The 16,423-nt window shown below is 35.8% G+C and overlaps 1 protein-coding gene across 1 annotated transcript in view; it reads left to right on the top strand.

The window, feature by feature from the left end:
- Positions 1-16,423, top strand: part of DLC1 (DLC1 Rho GTPase activating protein) — a 213,471-nt gene that overhangs the window by 40,558 nt on the left and 156,490 nt on the right. The window contains exon 4 of the mRNA XM_030491470.1: positions 145-285. Within this exon, the coding sequence (XP_030347330.1) occupies positions 145-285 (141 nt within the window). The remainder of the gene's footprint in view (positions 1-144; positions 286-16,423) is intronic.

Here is a 16,423-nt window from a genome sequence, read left to right as displayed (position 1 = left end):
AAACAATAAGGGGAACTACTCTTACATGGAGAGTTAAGCATAGCTATTTAAATGAGCCTGTCTAAATACTTCCTTTATATAGAAGAACTAGATTTTTCTTTCATATTCACAGTTACTAAAGAGACTTGCAACATTTTGTTACAGGATGTTGAATCTGGTTCTGAAAGTGGAATGGATGTTGCTTCAGTAAGTCATTCACAAACAAACTTGTCTCCTAACATCTATGCTCCTGATCTAGCATCTCCCTGTTCAGTAGCCAGCTCTGGAGCTAAACCAAAAGCTGGGGTGAGTACAAAGATTATATTTTCTTAACTTCACTCATTATATCAGGCTGGAAGTGAAGATATTTCGTACTATTCATTACGTGATTGTACAACAGTACGTGTGTGCCACTGAAGAAAAAGGACTGATAACGTAGGTTGTCTCAAGGTGTTATTTCAGTGGCAAGCAATCCTAGAAGTTTCACATTCAGAAACACACTATTATCAGCTGAGGTTTTATGTGAGAAAATAAGTTAAAGGAGCTATTCCATTTTCCTTAGGAAGATACTGTTTCTTGAAGAATCACTTGGAACATTTCCTAAACCTCATGGCGGATGCAGCCAGAGAAAAAGATCGTTGAATCGTGTAGTCTGATTTATGATGCCCAAACCCAGCCACCCTAGTCCTATTGAGAGGCTGAACTGCTTTGTATTGCAAGTGGAGGTATTACCCTACTGAAGGGAGAATGTCATTCTGAGGCCAAATTTGGCAAATCGTTTCACACACTGAGGATCAGAGGGAGCCCTCTGAGCAGGCGGACCCTTTTCTGCAGATGCCAGTGCACACTAAGTGGTAAGGAAGGGCAGATCTGAGAGCTTAGATATGGCAAGGAGCCTCATTCTGTATCTGTTCATAGATACATACAGCTATTAGGAGCATGGTCCTTACTTTTGCCATTGCCCATCTACAGAAGAATCCTTCTTCATAATGTTTCAGCTGTCAGCATGTGCAGAAAAGCTTGGATGTCTTAGAAACTTGACATATTTTCTGTTCCCTCTTGCACTTGCTGTTTCCACTGCCTTAAGAAGCACAGAGATCTAGACTCTTCTAAACATTTCCTAAGTTGAAAAGTCTTAGCTTAACTCCTTCTCCCTGTGTTCACAAATTCAACCACTGCTGAAAACCAGACCAACAGAAAATCTGGGATAAAATATTAAAATATAAAATGTGGTTAGCATAAATATATACGTTTATAACAAGTTTATAAAAAATAAAATAGACGCCAACTGTCATTTGCTGCACTGCAATAATAGCAGTTAACTAATGCCTTCAATTGAGGCAGTAAAAGAAGTTCTAATAAACATTTACGTTTAAGATTGTTCACTTGTACAAAAATAAATTCACTTGCAATTTATCATCAGTGCATAACTATAGCAAATAGAGAGCTCTGCACTCTGTCATTGCATACAATGCAGCACAAAGTCTCAAATAAGTACATACGTTACACTAGAAGATGATATCCTATTTTTCCAGATCCTGAGAAGAGCACAACACTCTCTAAGGTATTAAATATCCCTTTCAAATTTAAGTTTCTTTACTAATATTTGGGGAACTCTTAACACCTGGCTTTGTAGCAGTGTGGTTCACTTCCTTTGGAGTTAGACATTAAGTCTTAATTCACCTTTAATAAGTACTTCTTTGACTTTTGCTGTGATGGATATATCATGCTGAATGTATCTGTGAATATTCATTTATTATATAATTTTTAATGTATATGATTTTGGAGAGATCCCCCTTGTTTTTACTTTGTAAAGTAACATTGCATATTAAAAAAAATCTCTGCTGATGTGTAGGTTGTAGGCATACAATAGAGTCCCCCTTTTTTTTTAATTGTAATAAGTGAAGCTAAATTTTCTCCAAAATCAACTCTCTCTCCTAAAGTTTTGCAGGCTGCAGCTCACCACATTCTGTAGTGAGATTTGGTGGTGGGTTCTTATTAGTATGTTCAAAGACCATATTTTCATTTCTAGCATAGTAGGCTTGGAAAGTACAAAAAAATGGATCATTTTTGCTTGAGCCTAGATTTTCTGCAAATTGGGAAAAACAAGATCCTCATTATTTTTTTATTTCTTTTGGCTTTGGGCTTCCAGATTGTTTTGACTGTGTGCCCTTCTGATCCACAAACTGAGTGCTAATGTGTGCTGTGGCTTCAGCTGTTCAAAACTTGTTGCCTCCATACCTGCAGTCAAACTTTATTTAAAAGCAGAAGTTTTCTTGGCACACAGTGGGAGAATATATACCTTGATTCTTACCCTTGCCTATCTCTACGCCTGTTGTTCCTCTGCTCTGCATGGCTAGACAGCTTGCTGCTGGTTGCTTGACTGCAGACCTATATTAGTAGAAAAGAAGTTCCCTTATTCTTGCCGTATTTAGCATTGGGCTCTACCCACGATGAATTTTTTAAAATGGTATATTGAGTGACATGTCCTTGAAACACTGCCCAGAACAGACATTGGGGGTGCCTCTGTACAGCTGATTTCAATGCGGATATCTCCCGGGAAAATCCTCAGTATGGTATTCTTTCTGTAAGGGAGACTGTTCTCATGGTTTCTGGGGGTTTTTGTCAGAGTAGCTGGTATGGGAATAAGTTTATTCTGCACTGGAAACTCAGCAAAATACTCTTTAATGGTAATGGACTGTTTCAAAGATTTTACTTTTTGGTGTTTGCAACTGCAGATTTCAAAGATTTCAAATGCTTAGTCTCCAAGAACAACTTATTTTGTTGTGTTTAGTAATAATATAACAACTATTAATAATGTTTATTAATAACATATAAACAGGAGTACATCAACAATTATATTTAAAATTCAGTATCGATTATACTTTTCAGATTAATAGTAGATATTATTTTAAAGAAAAATGGGGGGTTGTGCTTGCATACACAAGTTATTTAACATTTCATAAAAATTCACTTATGGATAGTCAAATTTACCCTTGTCAGTGTGAATGCCTATGTGAAGTGCATGCGTACACACACACACAGAGTACTCCTTACGGAATATAGGCATGACAAGCATTATAGGAAGTTATTTCTGTAGAAAGGTTTTCCTATGATTCTGTAGCATGCAGCATGAAAACCTTTGTTATCCAGATGTACATGGTGTTTTGGGTTTATGAGAAGTATACAGTTGAATAACCTTCATCCTAAATTTAGGATGCTGCTGTTATATTTCATGGTCAGGGTGAAATAGCAGAATAGAGTGTTTGGTTCACAGTATAACAATTGACTCAAAATGTACATGTTTGGCAAGGTACACAAATGGACAATCCTTGTGAAATAAGGATTCATATGATTGAACAGGTGTATTTCCCCATAGAATTTAGGACTGGATAGTAAGAATTGGGTTTGGCATGTTTATATTACTTATGTTTACAGAATAAAGAATTTTTGTGCTTCTATAATTAACACATGTCTATGTTCTGGCTTTTTATTCACCAGTCTCCAAAATAGACAAATGATTTTTTAATATTAACACTTGAGGATATACAGTCGGCAAGCATTAATCACATGAGAATTGAAATCAGCTTAAAAAAATATGAAATCAACAGGCTTTTGCTCCAGTGGCCATGAGAAACACTGGAAAATGGGAGTGTCTGGACTGGATTTGGAAAGCAAGGAATGTAAATACCCTACATGTTGCACCTTCTACAAAGTAATGCCACACATCTGGACACTTAAAACACACTGTTCAACAACAAGGACCAGAAAGGATTTGGTTTTAAATTTGGATTATTACAAAACCAAAATGTGGCTACAGAATTTAAAATATGTTTTAATAACAAAAGGTAAGTTATGGTAGCCTTTTCCAGCACCCAGTTAAAAGCTAATGAAGGAAAGCCTGAATCTATTACCATTGTCTTTTTTTTCTAAATATAAATAATTGGCTAACAGACAATAACGGCTAAGGCCTCAAAGCTGTGGCCAAACTCTTGTCCCTGAACATCTGCTCTGCAAAGGCTATCTATGTTTCGTTCAGGTGAAAAAAACCAGCTGTGATTATTTTCTGCTGCTTTTCTTGGCAGTTCCATCCCTCTTGCTTCAACAGTGTCCAACTTAGCCTTAATTATGCAGTGCAAATGTAATCAGAAATCTATTATCACCAGAATAGCTGGTTTCTGGAAGATTGTTTTTCAGATTAGCTGTAATGACTCATTTAAAATGCATTTATTTCTCAAAGTGATTTTAGGCACCAGTTATGCCTGCAAGTACAAAATGACCTAGTCTTGCTGCACACTAGAATGGGATTCAGGTGCAGCTACTGATTTCAGTGAAGCCCTGGATGAACTCAGGAGTCCACTTTCACAAATCTTGTTACTGGGTTGCGACAAAAGGCTGTATTATTTAGATGACAGTTTTGCGAACTGTTCATTTGTATGTAGTAAAATAATTTACCCTTTCACATATGCTTTTGATTCATATTGGGTTTTAAAATTTCAGCTGTTTAGAGAAAGCCAAATCATTCTGTGAAGAATAATTTATAGATTTGTAGATTAAGAAATAGAGTTCAAGTTTCTTGCTGCTTTGCTTCACTGATTTTTAAGTTAACAAAAGAAGCTAAAGTTTATGGTAACTACAAGGGCAGCAACTGTTTGAAATGTTTGCATTTCCCACTGCATTATGTTTTATAGTAAATTCAGTGTACTATGAGGTGTGCAAACACACAGAGACTATGTCAATGGATTTGTGCACAGATTTTTCACAGTGGGTCATGCCACTTGAAATGTGATAGATTTTGGTTGCTGAATCATACCTTTATTTTATACATACTTACTTATTTATTTAAGTCCTCATAGCATTTTTCTAAATGTTGCTGATATTATGGTGTTCCTAGAATTCTTATTTTACTCATTCAGGCAAAACTGGAGGTTACTCTGGTAAGCATTATGGAGAAAGACTCTTAATATACAACATTAATTAAAATATTATTTCTTTAAACTTGAGAATTTTTACAAGTAGAAGATGAGAAGAGACTTCTCAGGATCTGACCATATTGATTAAGTTAATGTTGCCTTTCATACCTATGTGTTAAAAAAAAAATGTTTTAGAAGACAGGGTAAGACAATCAATTACAAAAGTAAATTTTAACACGATCACATTTTCATTTGAATTCTAACAGCCTGTTATTTCACCATACAAAAGCGTTCTTTTAAGATATAACTTACCATGAAGCTGTGTTTGCCAATCACGTAGGAGATAACAGGAGAATTACACAGTGTTTCTTACATGAACCTCTCAAAACCTTTATTTCACTCTGGCTTGTTCCCCAAAGGGATCTTCATCCTGTTTTCATATAACTTCCTATGTTAACCCCAGTTGTATTTCATTTTTCCTCATGTGAAAGAAGCAGCAAAATACAGAGGTGCTTTTTGTTCTATAAAGTCTTCTAAGCACCATAAATCTCAAACGTGAGCACTTTTTTTTTTTTTTTGCAATAAAAGCCACTCCTATAATTTGAACTAAACCCCAAAGCCAGTTATGACATCTTTGACATCCTGCTGTGGTCAGGGACAGTCCCTCTTTTTCTGTCCCTCAGTATGGATTCGTGAGTGACCAAAGTGTATGGAAATTCACTGCACAACGAAATGTTCGCCATTTTATGTAGCTGCAGTATGACCCAGGAAATACATGTATTAAGCTGTCCGCTTTTGTTTCCAAGTTTGATCCTAACACAATATTGGGAATATAAATAAATATACAACTTGCGAAGTGCTAAGCATGAAGAACTCTGAGTCTTTTGAGATGTCACACTGTACATTTGCATTTCTGTTTCTTCTTGTAACTCATTTAGAGCAGCTATTCTTATAAACAGGTTTTTTTCTCATGTTGTCCTCCTTTTTGTAGAGCTGCTGACACAGTCTTCAACACTGTATTAGTCTGGTTATGTACGATAACATTGCTAATTGTACTATTTCTAATGTGAAGTACATTTTTTCACTGTATGCTGCTATCTGCTGCCTCGTTCTTTCAAATGAAGGGCACTGGGCGGGGAACATCAGGCACTTACACCACGTCAGGCAGTCATGCCAATTAGAACATTTATAATTGAACATATAGACTTCTATTTTTACAAAAAAAGAGGAAAAAAGGAAAAAGCTTTTCATCTTGTAAAGCTGTATTCTAAGTATTTATAAGATATGATAGACTAAAGGTTGACATTTTTCTGTGGGAATGAACTTTTAATGGAAATTATACCAGTTGGAGTTACTTTCAAAAATGTTTAAAAATTTCAACTTAGTACTAAAAAGAACTTATTTTACAGTAACACAAGAAAAATTCAGCTTTTAATGGATTCAGGATGTTTGGGAGATTTTAGATTAATCTCTTGAACTATAACTTTCACATTAGGAATTCCTCATTTTATCTTTACAGATGCAAAAAATTATTTGTACATTAAGTGCTGGTATTCCTAAAAATCATATCTCATTTTCAGTCAGCTACATACTTACTGACAGAACACAACATCACAACTGCATGTGTACCACTACAGGAGGCATGTGGGCCCGAGAGCATTAAGTCTATTATATTGGAGTGTTATGGTTCATCTTGGCATGTTGCTTATTGCTTCAAGTGGACCCAACTGGGAGGAAAAAATACTGAATATTGCTCAGCCTCGCCTGGAAGATAGTCTCTGTTTTGCAAAATACAGAGTGGTTTTCATTTTTCTCATTTTGTTCAAGCATTTTTTGTTTCAGAATAGGAAACACCTTCTCCTCTATAGGAAAAAATCACAATAAGCTAGTAATCACACATGAAATTGCTGTATTCAGGTAGTTCAGTAGAAAAGTGTGAGCAAGGGTGTATTTACATTTCAAGGTATCATGCTTGAACGTGTTACAGTCTAACGTGTTACGGTTTTGCCTGCCTATAGTCTAAGGGCCTGAGAGTCAAAATTCTTCAAGAACATCTCAGACCTGTGAGCACATCTTGCATCTTTTCTACAAGAGCAAAAAAGGCTGAGGCAATTAACATTCCTGGTCACTTACGGAATGTTACTGTCATAGGGAATCCAGAAATTGCAGTCCAGGCACCTCTGCTAACATTTGGGCCTGGGCAAGATGATTCCCACACCTTTCAGAAAGGAGGGGCAACCCATGCTTTGCACTACTATTTCTTCACTGCAGGTCAGATTTACTAACACTAGGAATCAAATCTGTTATGTTCTTGCACATCAGCACTGCGTTTATCAGTACTGCCATGTTTGAGAAATGGAAATTGAAATCTGCGACTGGAGGAATTTTATTGTGTTGCTCAGAACCAATATCCTTCTATGTAGCTTAAATTTAAATACTCCAGGCTTAATAGGAGGAAATAATCTACGTTGTTGTTGCACGATCATGTACAGGTGCGAAGAAAGAGAGCTGTCAAGGTTCCCTGAGAACAAACCATATGAACATCAATCATACGAATCATACGAAGTCATACAATCTAAAATTTTGGCCTCAGTTTAAACCTCATTCTGCAATCAGTTAAATGCATTTTCTCACAGAGGTTAAATCTGTTTAAATCAACAAGACTGCATGCAAGAAGTGTCACATGTATGCATAGGTGCATATGTTTTTTTCAGATTTAAGTCTTTGTGTCATAGCTAAAATGTTTAATGATCAGAATGAATTACCACTAGGACACAGAATACTCCTCCCAATGCCATATGCTTGGCATCTTAAAAAATATATAGAGAAAAATCATAAGTGACTTTTTCCAAACATCAGGAAACCTCCCTCAAGCCTACTATGACTACATTCAAAGAGTTGACTCATGCTCCATTGATCAATCGGTAATGTTTATGTGGACACTCACCACAGAGCAGCCTGAATTTGCATTCAGGCTCATGATATAAATGAGAGTCATACATCCTCCAGTTCAAAACAAATGTGTGATGCTCACAAGAATTGCTAGTGCCCTGTCGCACAAAAGTCAAGAGACCCCATTCTGTGTCAATTATTTGACTGCCACAATTTACCAGTAAGATAACATTGTGACTTCAGTCCTGCCAAGTACTGTGGTCTAAAAAATGTGTCAGGCTTCTCCATAAAAACACAATAGGCTGAATTTCAGCAAAGAAGGTGTCTGGAGTACAGGAATATCATAAAAGTTGGAATGTGAAATACCAGAGTTCAGACTGATGTTCTAAAGCTTGGGGGGGAAGACATTTTCTATTTAGTTTATGAATAGAGAAATTCTAGAAAAACATATAAAGAGTTAATCACTCTGACTATTTTTTATTTCAGTACTTTTTCTAAACTAATGACTATTATAGCTGAAGAACCCCACCTCATTAGCTTACTATTCTCCTTCTGATTTACTGCTATACATCCTAGGATTATCTAGAGAACAGCTGAGGTTTGTTCTAGGAATGAGCTAGACATTAGCAAAAATTCTGAAGTTTAAATATTACTTTTAGGTAAATTTACCACTATTTTTAATGAGAAATACACCTTTTGAGTAAAAAATAAATAAATAATATAGTTTAAGTGTTGCAAAAAGCATTTGTGACTATAGATCCTTATTCTGAATAACATAGTTCAGTCCTAGGTGCTTGAAAAATGGCATTAATGAAGATACATATGACGAATTACTGACTTGCATTTTGGAGGAATGACTGTTCTATGTAATATCTAACAAAAGATTGCTATGCATAAATAAATCAGTTTTAATTAGTTGTTAGTCTATTTTTTCAGTTGAGATTTAGTAATGACATATTATTACTTTGATAACCAGATGCTTTGACTGAAAATAAGCATAAGTGAACAGTTGTAAGTCGCTTATTGACTACCGTGTTTTTCCCAAAATGTTGTTTATATTGTGAAAGTAAAGAAATACGCAGATATCAATTTGCAAGTGGAAAAAAAGTTGGTTTAGCTACTATCCACAAATAAAATAACCTTAGTTATTTGCACCTCTTTCAATCAAATAGAGTCGTCTACCATGACACTTACTGCCAGGCACCTTGTCTTCATCCAGTGGTTCGTGGATATGCATATGCTGTCTCATTTGCTAGCATCTTCCAGGTGAAAATTATAAATGACTTCTACAAGCTAATTGTAATTTGTATTAGGTTAAAGGGTTGGCTTAAACATTATGGTGATGGAAACAGTGAGTGGACATTGACATTCCCGTAGTTTAAGTCAAAGAGCCTAAAGAACTTTCAAATCATAGCAAATAGCAAATTTTAGATGAGCTTGCATTAAATATTCTGTTTTATCAGACATAGGCTGATTTTGCTGACTAGTGGTGTTGAGGACAGGGATTCAGCCTGTGTTATTAGCTATAAATCTGTAAAGGGAGCAAGCAAAATTACGCTTTGTGTAAACCTCAGTGTATTTACACTTAAAAAAAAAGCTAAAGCTTATCTAAAAATGTTCTTCATATGCAGATCTTTCATACGAAATCAGTAGGAGAAAGTTTAGTTTCTCTAGCTGTTCAGAAATGAATGACAGGATATAAGTGTGTATTTTAATTTAGGCAACTCTGGTATGAACCTGGTTGAGTCTGAATTTTTGAGTTTGCTGGGCTTTGCTTTCCATAGTAGTATGTTCTGAATGCCAGACACTATGTGAAATGTTGCCATTTGTTCTTCCATTTTATTGCCTGATAAGTTTAGTGCAAGTCTCTCTTCTGTGCTCTTCCATATGGATCGAGTTGAATCCTTACCAAGTTTCTCCCTCTTTTCCTTGAAGTTACTTAAATATGTTTAACTATATGTCAGTATGAAATTTTAACTCTTTGTCAGCACCTGCCAAGAAAAGCTTACAAAATACTTATATCATTGTGGGATTTTTTAAAAAGTACTTTGTAAGTCTTCTCTGTCAGCATGTAGTCCATGTAGCGCATCAAATCCCATACTCCACTGTCAGTTAGAAGGCCTGTGAGTGCAAAATTGCTGCAAAAGATGTAAACTCATTCTTAATGTCAATGGTGTAAAGAATATATTTTCCCTGTAGAAAACCAAAGTTTACTAAGCACTAAGCAGTTTTATTAATAGAATTTGTTGTTGTTTAAATTGCTGTAATGCAGAGGTGTATATATCTGAATGGAGTTGCACTAGTTTTAGTATGAGCCAACACTTGCAAAAGACATCACTATAAGAGATGGTGATTGGTATAGGTGAGGTATGTAGGAAGTAATCACTTACTACTTCTTATAAAAAAAGGACAATATTTTTTAAAGATTAAACCTGTGAAATTTACTGATATTTTTGAAGGTAAATTTGTCTCAAAAAGTGCTTAGACGTTTGGGGGTAAAAGGTTTACAACCCATCAGAACAACAGATAGAAGCTTCTACTCATTATCATACAACCTTACTGTCAGTCATGTGATGAAATCCTAATGCAGGAGTTGCATTTGATTCAAGAGCCACAGTTTAACAACCTCTTCTGTTGGGCCTGTTGTGTGCTGTGCATGTATGCCCTATAGCTGCCATTAGGATTGCCATGTTTTATACACATCCTCTGATCTACTGCAGGTCTCAGGGAGAGGAAAAGGGTTTGGATTGGTCCAATACAACCATATACGTGCTCTGAACCATAGACAGCTGGACATGGAAGCCCTTACGTAGACTATTTCTCTTTCATGGAAGCTATTTCTCTTGCATAGAGCTTTATCTCAATACAACTTGTCCTAGTGATGCATGCCTTCTCTATTTCATGCCTGATAGAGCATTTCAGAGCAAGTAATAAGTGCCAAACATTACTGAGAAACTCTGTTGAAAAGAAGGAATTTGAAATTTGTTAAAATTGCACTGAGATATATTGCATCAGTTATTACATTTGCACATATCACCATTTTTAGAATTCTGTCTCTTTGAAATGAAATAATTGGAAAGTATGTTGGGGGATAAATTTTACCACATGCAGAAGACTAGCATAAGGATTTTTAATTATTTAAGTCCTTAAAATAGTGCTGAAGTGCGTTTTACTGTTTTTAAATGAGCAGAGTATGTTCTGCATAAAAAACCCTTTAACAAACACCATGGAAATAGAAATAGTCATAGATTTGTGACTGTTTTCATTCTGTTCAGTTAATGATATCTCAAAATCTCTAGAACAAAGGACAGAGGGTTTCCGAAAGGGTGAGGAAGTCCCCTTGCTGGACAGTTTGAAGGAATGGAGAGATGGAGAGAGCTGCTTGGAGATTTGCTGCAGAAAGCTAGGTTGCAGATTTTCTGGGAAATTTCTAAAGCTGTGAAAAAGATTGATGTTTTTGTCAGTAAACCAATAGGTGACAAAAGACTGCAACTTTATTCAGCACAACAATGTTATACAACATCTTCAGCTAGGATGAACTGTTGTTAGATGTTGAATTTTTGGTTAACTTGTAATTTGCCCAGGGCAACTTCAGTTTTGGCTTTGGGTAGCTCTATGAGGAAATCCATTGTTTCTCTATCAGACTCTGAGTACTATTACATCTTGATAGGAATTAGATGACTGGGAGAGAATCAGTCAAACTAAATAGCACATACTGAAAATCATCTTGTGGCTGGGAGCCACAAGACCCTTACCTTATCCCTCAGCAATTCAAGAGAAAGAAGGAAAGATCTAAGTGGTTTGAAGACAGAAAAAATAGTCTTACGTCAGGAGTTCATTTGTAAGGCAATGCTGGTTTAGGGGTGCAGTTGCGACCCAAGCGATACTGCTTTCTTTCTCCTTTTTTGTGTGACATTCATACAAGGAGGGGATTCAGATCACCCAGCTATCCCATGCAAATATTGCCATGCAGGCAGGTGAGAAGTACTATGGTTGCAACTATAGTAATCACATTTGAGCTGCTAAAAACTGCCAAAAAATCTACTGCTTTGAGCACCTGCGGTGCTAATCTCCAAAGTGATAATAACTAATAGTGACCTTTTAAACTGATATTAAAAATGTCCTGACAAGATTGGACTTGTTCTATTTATTACAGTGTTACTTACTGTAAAACTGTTTTCAACTAATCTCCTAATATTCAAATCCAAAAGTTTGGTGCTTCATGGGACTTTGGCCCATGTTTAGATGTTATGATATTTGAATGCCTTTTGGCATAATTGTGTATATAAAACCAGGAAAGAGCAGAATGATTTTAAAATAATGCTTTACTTAAGCTTAAAGTGGTCTCTTTTTGGTTTCTGTTTTCTTTTTTCCTGTTTTTTATATTTTTCCTTTTTCTTTTTTGTTTCTTCTTTCTTTGTTATCTTTTGCTCTTTTGTCTTATTTTTCTCCCCCTTTTCTTCTATTTTCTTTGACTTTTCCACCTTCCTGACCTTTATTCTGGATCTTGTATGAAAGTCAGGACAGTTATTAATACCAAATCCTATCCACCCTGCTCCAAATTACACTTTGTCTTCCCCATGGTCTGTGGCTGTCTTTCACCAGATCAGTCCCAGCAAGATCACTGGCATGGTGCAGACACGTCTTTGTCTATACTTATAAGCATTTGAATTACTTTCCTTCTTATATGCAGCTGTATAGCATGTTTAAATGTGGCTTGAAAAGGTAGAAGAAGTACCAGCATTTATAGCAAACATAGGTTTTAGATGTTTTCCAGGCTATGGGCCAAAGAAACTGGTGTGCCTTTCGGGTACACCACTAATAATTGTTGCTTATACTGTCAGTCTTGTTAGTGCTGAATCAAGCCTCCATAAATCCATGTCTCCACTTGCAGCTGGTTATTTTATCTGGTTATTTATTTTATTTAGTGGTTATTTTATATAACCACAAGTGGTTATATATCCACTTGCATTTACTGTAAGTGAGCTATCAGCTAATTAATTTGGGGGAATTTGTGATGTCTGAAATACATCTGAAGGGGGAATAGGCAAAATCTCAAGAAAGAAAAGCTGTATTAAAGGGGAAAGAAACAACGTAATATGTAAATGTGCCTTTTGGTGAGAATTTCCTGTGTTTTATCTAAGGAAGAATTTCGGGCTTGAGTCCAAGACAAATAGCGGAGCACAGGACAAGGGGACAAAGATACAGAATTTGAGTCAGAAAAGTAGTGACAACAGTTTAATCTGTCTATCAGTAGATGGAGAGCACAGGAAAGTAGAAGCATGTACGCTAAGAAGGAAGAAAAAAAACCTTGCATCAGATTCTTGAAGGGGTGAAATGAAAGAAGAAAAAAGCAAGAAAGGGAGGGAACAAATTGCAAAGTAGGAGGAAATTGGAAAAACTGGATTCTAAAGGGTATAAAGGAAACGACAAAAAAGAAGACCTAAATTATCAGCTCTGTCAAATCAGCTTGTTGGTAGTGAATAAATATCTAGATTATCTTCTTTCATGCCTTGTACACAGTATTTTTTACTCCTGAAACATGGTTTGGAAATGTGGCATGAATAGTTTGCATTACTGGAATGGAAGAAATCCATGTCTGCATTTTCAAGCACTTTTCCAGACACAGACATGCTGTGAGTGACATCATGGAAAACCAATTCTTCTTGTCCTTCATATACGCCTCACTCATAAGGAATTCTCTTGCCTCTGCACTCTCTCCCTGTTTCTTGCCCTTGCTCTCTGCTATGTCTCACTTCGTGCTTCCTTTCTTTTCTTTCTTTCTTTCTTTCTTTCTTTCTTTCTTTCTTTCTTTCTTTCTTTCTTTCTTTCTTTCTTTCTTTCTTTCTTTCTTTCTTTCTTTCTTTCTTTCTTTCTTTCTTTCTTTCTTTCTTTCTTTCTTTCTTTCTTTCTTTCTTTCTTTCTTTCTTTCTTTCTTTCTTTCTTTCTTTCTTTCTTTCTTTTTCTTTCTTTCTTTCTTTCTTTCTTTCTTTTTCTTTTCTTTTTTTTTTTTTTTCTTGTTCTATTTGGTCTTCAAAGCCAGGGTGGGAGCAAGGGATCTGGTTAGCTCTCTGTGTAATAGTTGAAAGAGCTTGGTTTGGGGTTTTTTAATGTGCAAAATTTCTTTCAGTGAGACATGCCACACATTCTGATCTCTCCCCTCCAGGCAGTTACACACTATTAAATAAGGGATTGGAAATGACACACGTCTGGAAATACAGAAATGAAACAGCCTTCCACTTTCTGCACTGCACTATACAATGAAGGTGTTGTAAATTGTTAATTGAATGGCATGGGTTTCTAGTTTGTAGGGCTTTCTATAAATAGAAACTGTACATTCCAGTGTGTTGCCACTTTTTATTTTCTTCAGATTAACTACCGTACTTTGAACTTTTCTGTGTTCTAACACAGAGATTAGCAAAGCTTTTAGTTTGTCCCATTTTATTACCTAAAACATAGCTTGTGCTCTGAAATTTTTTTCTATTTACCTTCTTTTACTGAACCATCTTTATGGTATTTTTGTGCTATCCCTATTTTAAAAGAGAAGTCCAAACAACCTATAATGATACTTGAGATTTCTTGTATTCTACAACCCAATAAGTAGTGAAATAGGATTACTATATCAAATAATACCACACACATTACTTAGATATTATCAGTTAACATATTGCCATACAAAAAACAGAAAGGCAAACTGGGTACTGCTAGAGATGGAAAGTGGGGAGATCCTTTGGTCTTCCAAAGCCATTCTAAAGTTTTGGGTTCCCACTCTGAGAAGACAGCATTGTCTGTATGTGAGTGGAACTAGACTGGGAAGTTTATTCTTCCATAGTAATTTTTTAGGTGAACAAAAACACCACGAGAGGAAGCTGGTGAGGAATTATAGGCCATTGAGGCTCAAGAGTGCAATGTGAAAACAAAGTAGGGTTTCATTTCAGAGAAGGGAGAGGAGTAGATGACTGAATTAATCACTTAATAATCCACGATCCTGCAGAATGCTAGCATTCTCTTTACACAGCTGTAACTCTCAGTCCAGCATTTTTATATTGCAGTAGTATAGCCTTGGAAGGGTTCAACACAGTTTGCGAGTATTGATGAGTAAATATGAGATTAGATAAATGTGGGATTAAATATACTGTTGCTTTAATATGTGATGAGTTTCAAAGCACCTCAGATGACTGTCAAAGATAGACATCCTTGAAAGCCTGAAGGAACTTTAAGATAATGCTGTTTAAACTTCAGCATTTGCTGCAATTGGCAGGTTTATCTAGAAAAGGTGAAATCAAGTACAGACCTTTCGGTGAACAGGAGAAATGAGTTTATTTTCTAAATAAACTTACATGGTTGATATGTTTGATGAACAAAAAGTTCAGCAATTCAGTATCACATTGGAGAATTAGTGGGGTGATAGACATACAGCAGATAGCAAAAACATGACAGAGAATAATATAACCAGCTTTATATCCAGCTTCCAAACCATTAAAACTCAACTCTGTTGGCTCATTGTGAAGCTTTGCTACACAGTCACATGCATTTTTTCTTATTCTTCTTTTGCTGCTTTGCCAGCACAAAAGCAGTTCAAGAAAGATCTAGTTTTGCTGTTGCCAAGGCTGAGTGATGTTTTGCCATGCTTAGGGATTTCTGTGTTTTGAGATGTCTGTAGTCTTAGGAGAGGAAAAATATCTTTTAATGGGTTTCTCACATTGTTTAGTACATCTTGTGGATAATCTCTTGGAAGTACAGAAATTGTATGAAGGGAAAATCAGAGCACATAGACTCTGTGTTAAGAAAGATAGAGATTTAAGATTTATTTTTTAAAACCTCAGAAAATCTGGGTACCTAGAAGCCATGCTGCACTTCAGGAAATGCGTAATTGTTCAAAATTGTTTTCTTAATTGAACCACTAATTAATAATTTCTGAAAATTACTAGAAGGACAGATTTTTTAAAAAAACCATTTAGATATTTAAAGGCAGAAGTAGATAGCTGCTGAGCTGAACAAATACAAAGGACTTAGGTAAGAAGCACTAGGATAATTTAGCTGAATCTGATTTACATCTCAAAGTTTGCTGAAAGATGCCACAGGTCTCCTTAAACATTTGAATATTGAAAGCTTTTCTCATTCAAAGTGAATTGCCTCTTTACAAGAAATACAGACAATTTTTTACAAGAAATACAGACAATATTTTATTTTGACTTCTGCATCCTTTTTTATTTGCATATCTACCTATGATTACCAATCACTGAAGATCTTTATTTCATTAAGTATTCCATTACAGCACTGAGGCCACCTCCATGGCAGAAAGTACATTGTCAAGAAAAAAGGAGCCCAGGGAGTTATATGTTCTCCTCCTTGTACTTTTAAGGAGGAAAAACTTCTCATTTCTGCCAAAAGTCTAAGTTTTACCTTGAAAGCAAAATTGACAGCAAAACTTTCACAAGTCTATATAGAAGACTTTATGTTAGAAATCCTCTTCTGCAGGCAGCTTGAAGTCAATGAGGATAGACTTAGTGCTTTTGAAAGTGGGCTGCTCCTTTTCCTCCCTTTTTTTTTTTCTCATGTTCCAAAGGTATTTTTCTGAAGTAGTTCTTCCCTTCATCCATCTGAAAACAACACACAGTACTAGACTCAAAGCAGAG

This window comes from Strigops habroptila, chromosome 7 (genome assembly GCF_004027225.2).
Source record: "Strigops habroptila isolate Jane chromosome 7, bStrHab1.2.pri, whole genome shotgun sequence".
Classification (NCBI taxonomy): domain Eukaryota; kingdom Metazoa; phylum Chordata; class Aves; order Psittaciformes; family Psittacidae; genus Strigops; species Strigops habroptila.
The sequence above is the reverse complement of the archived record's forward strand: the minus strand, read 5'-3'. Positions and strand labels throughout refer to the sequence as shown.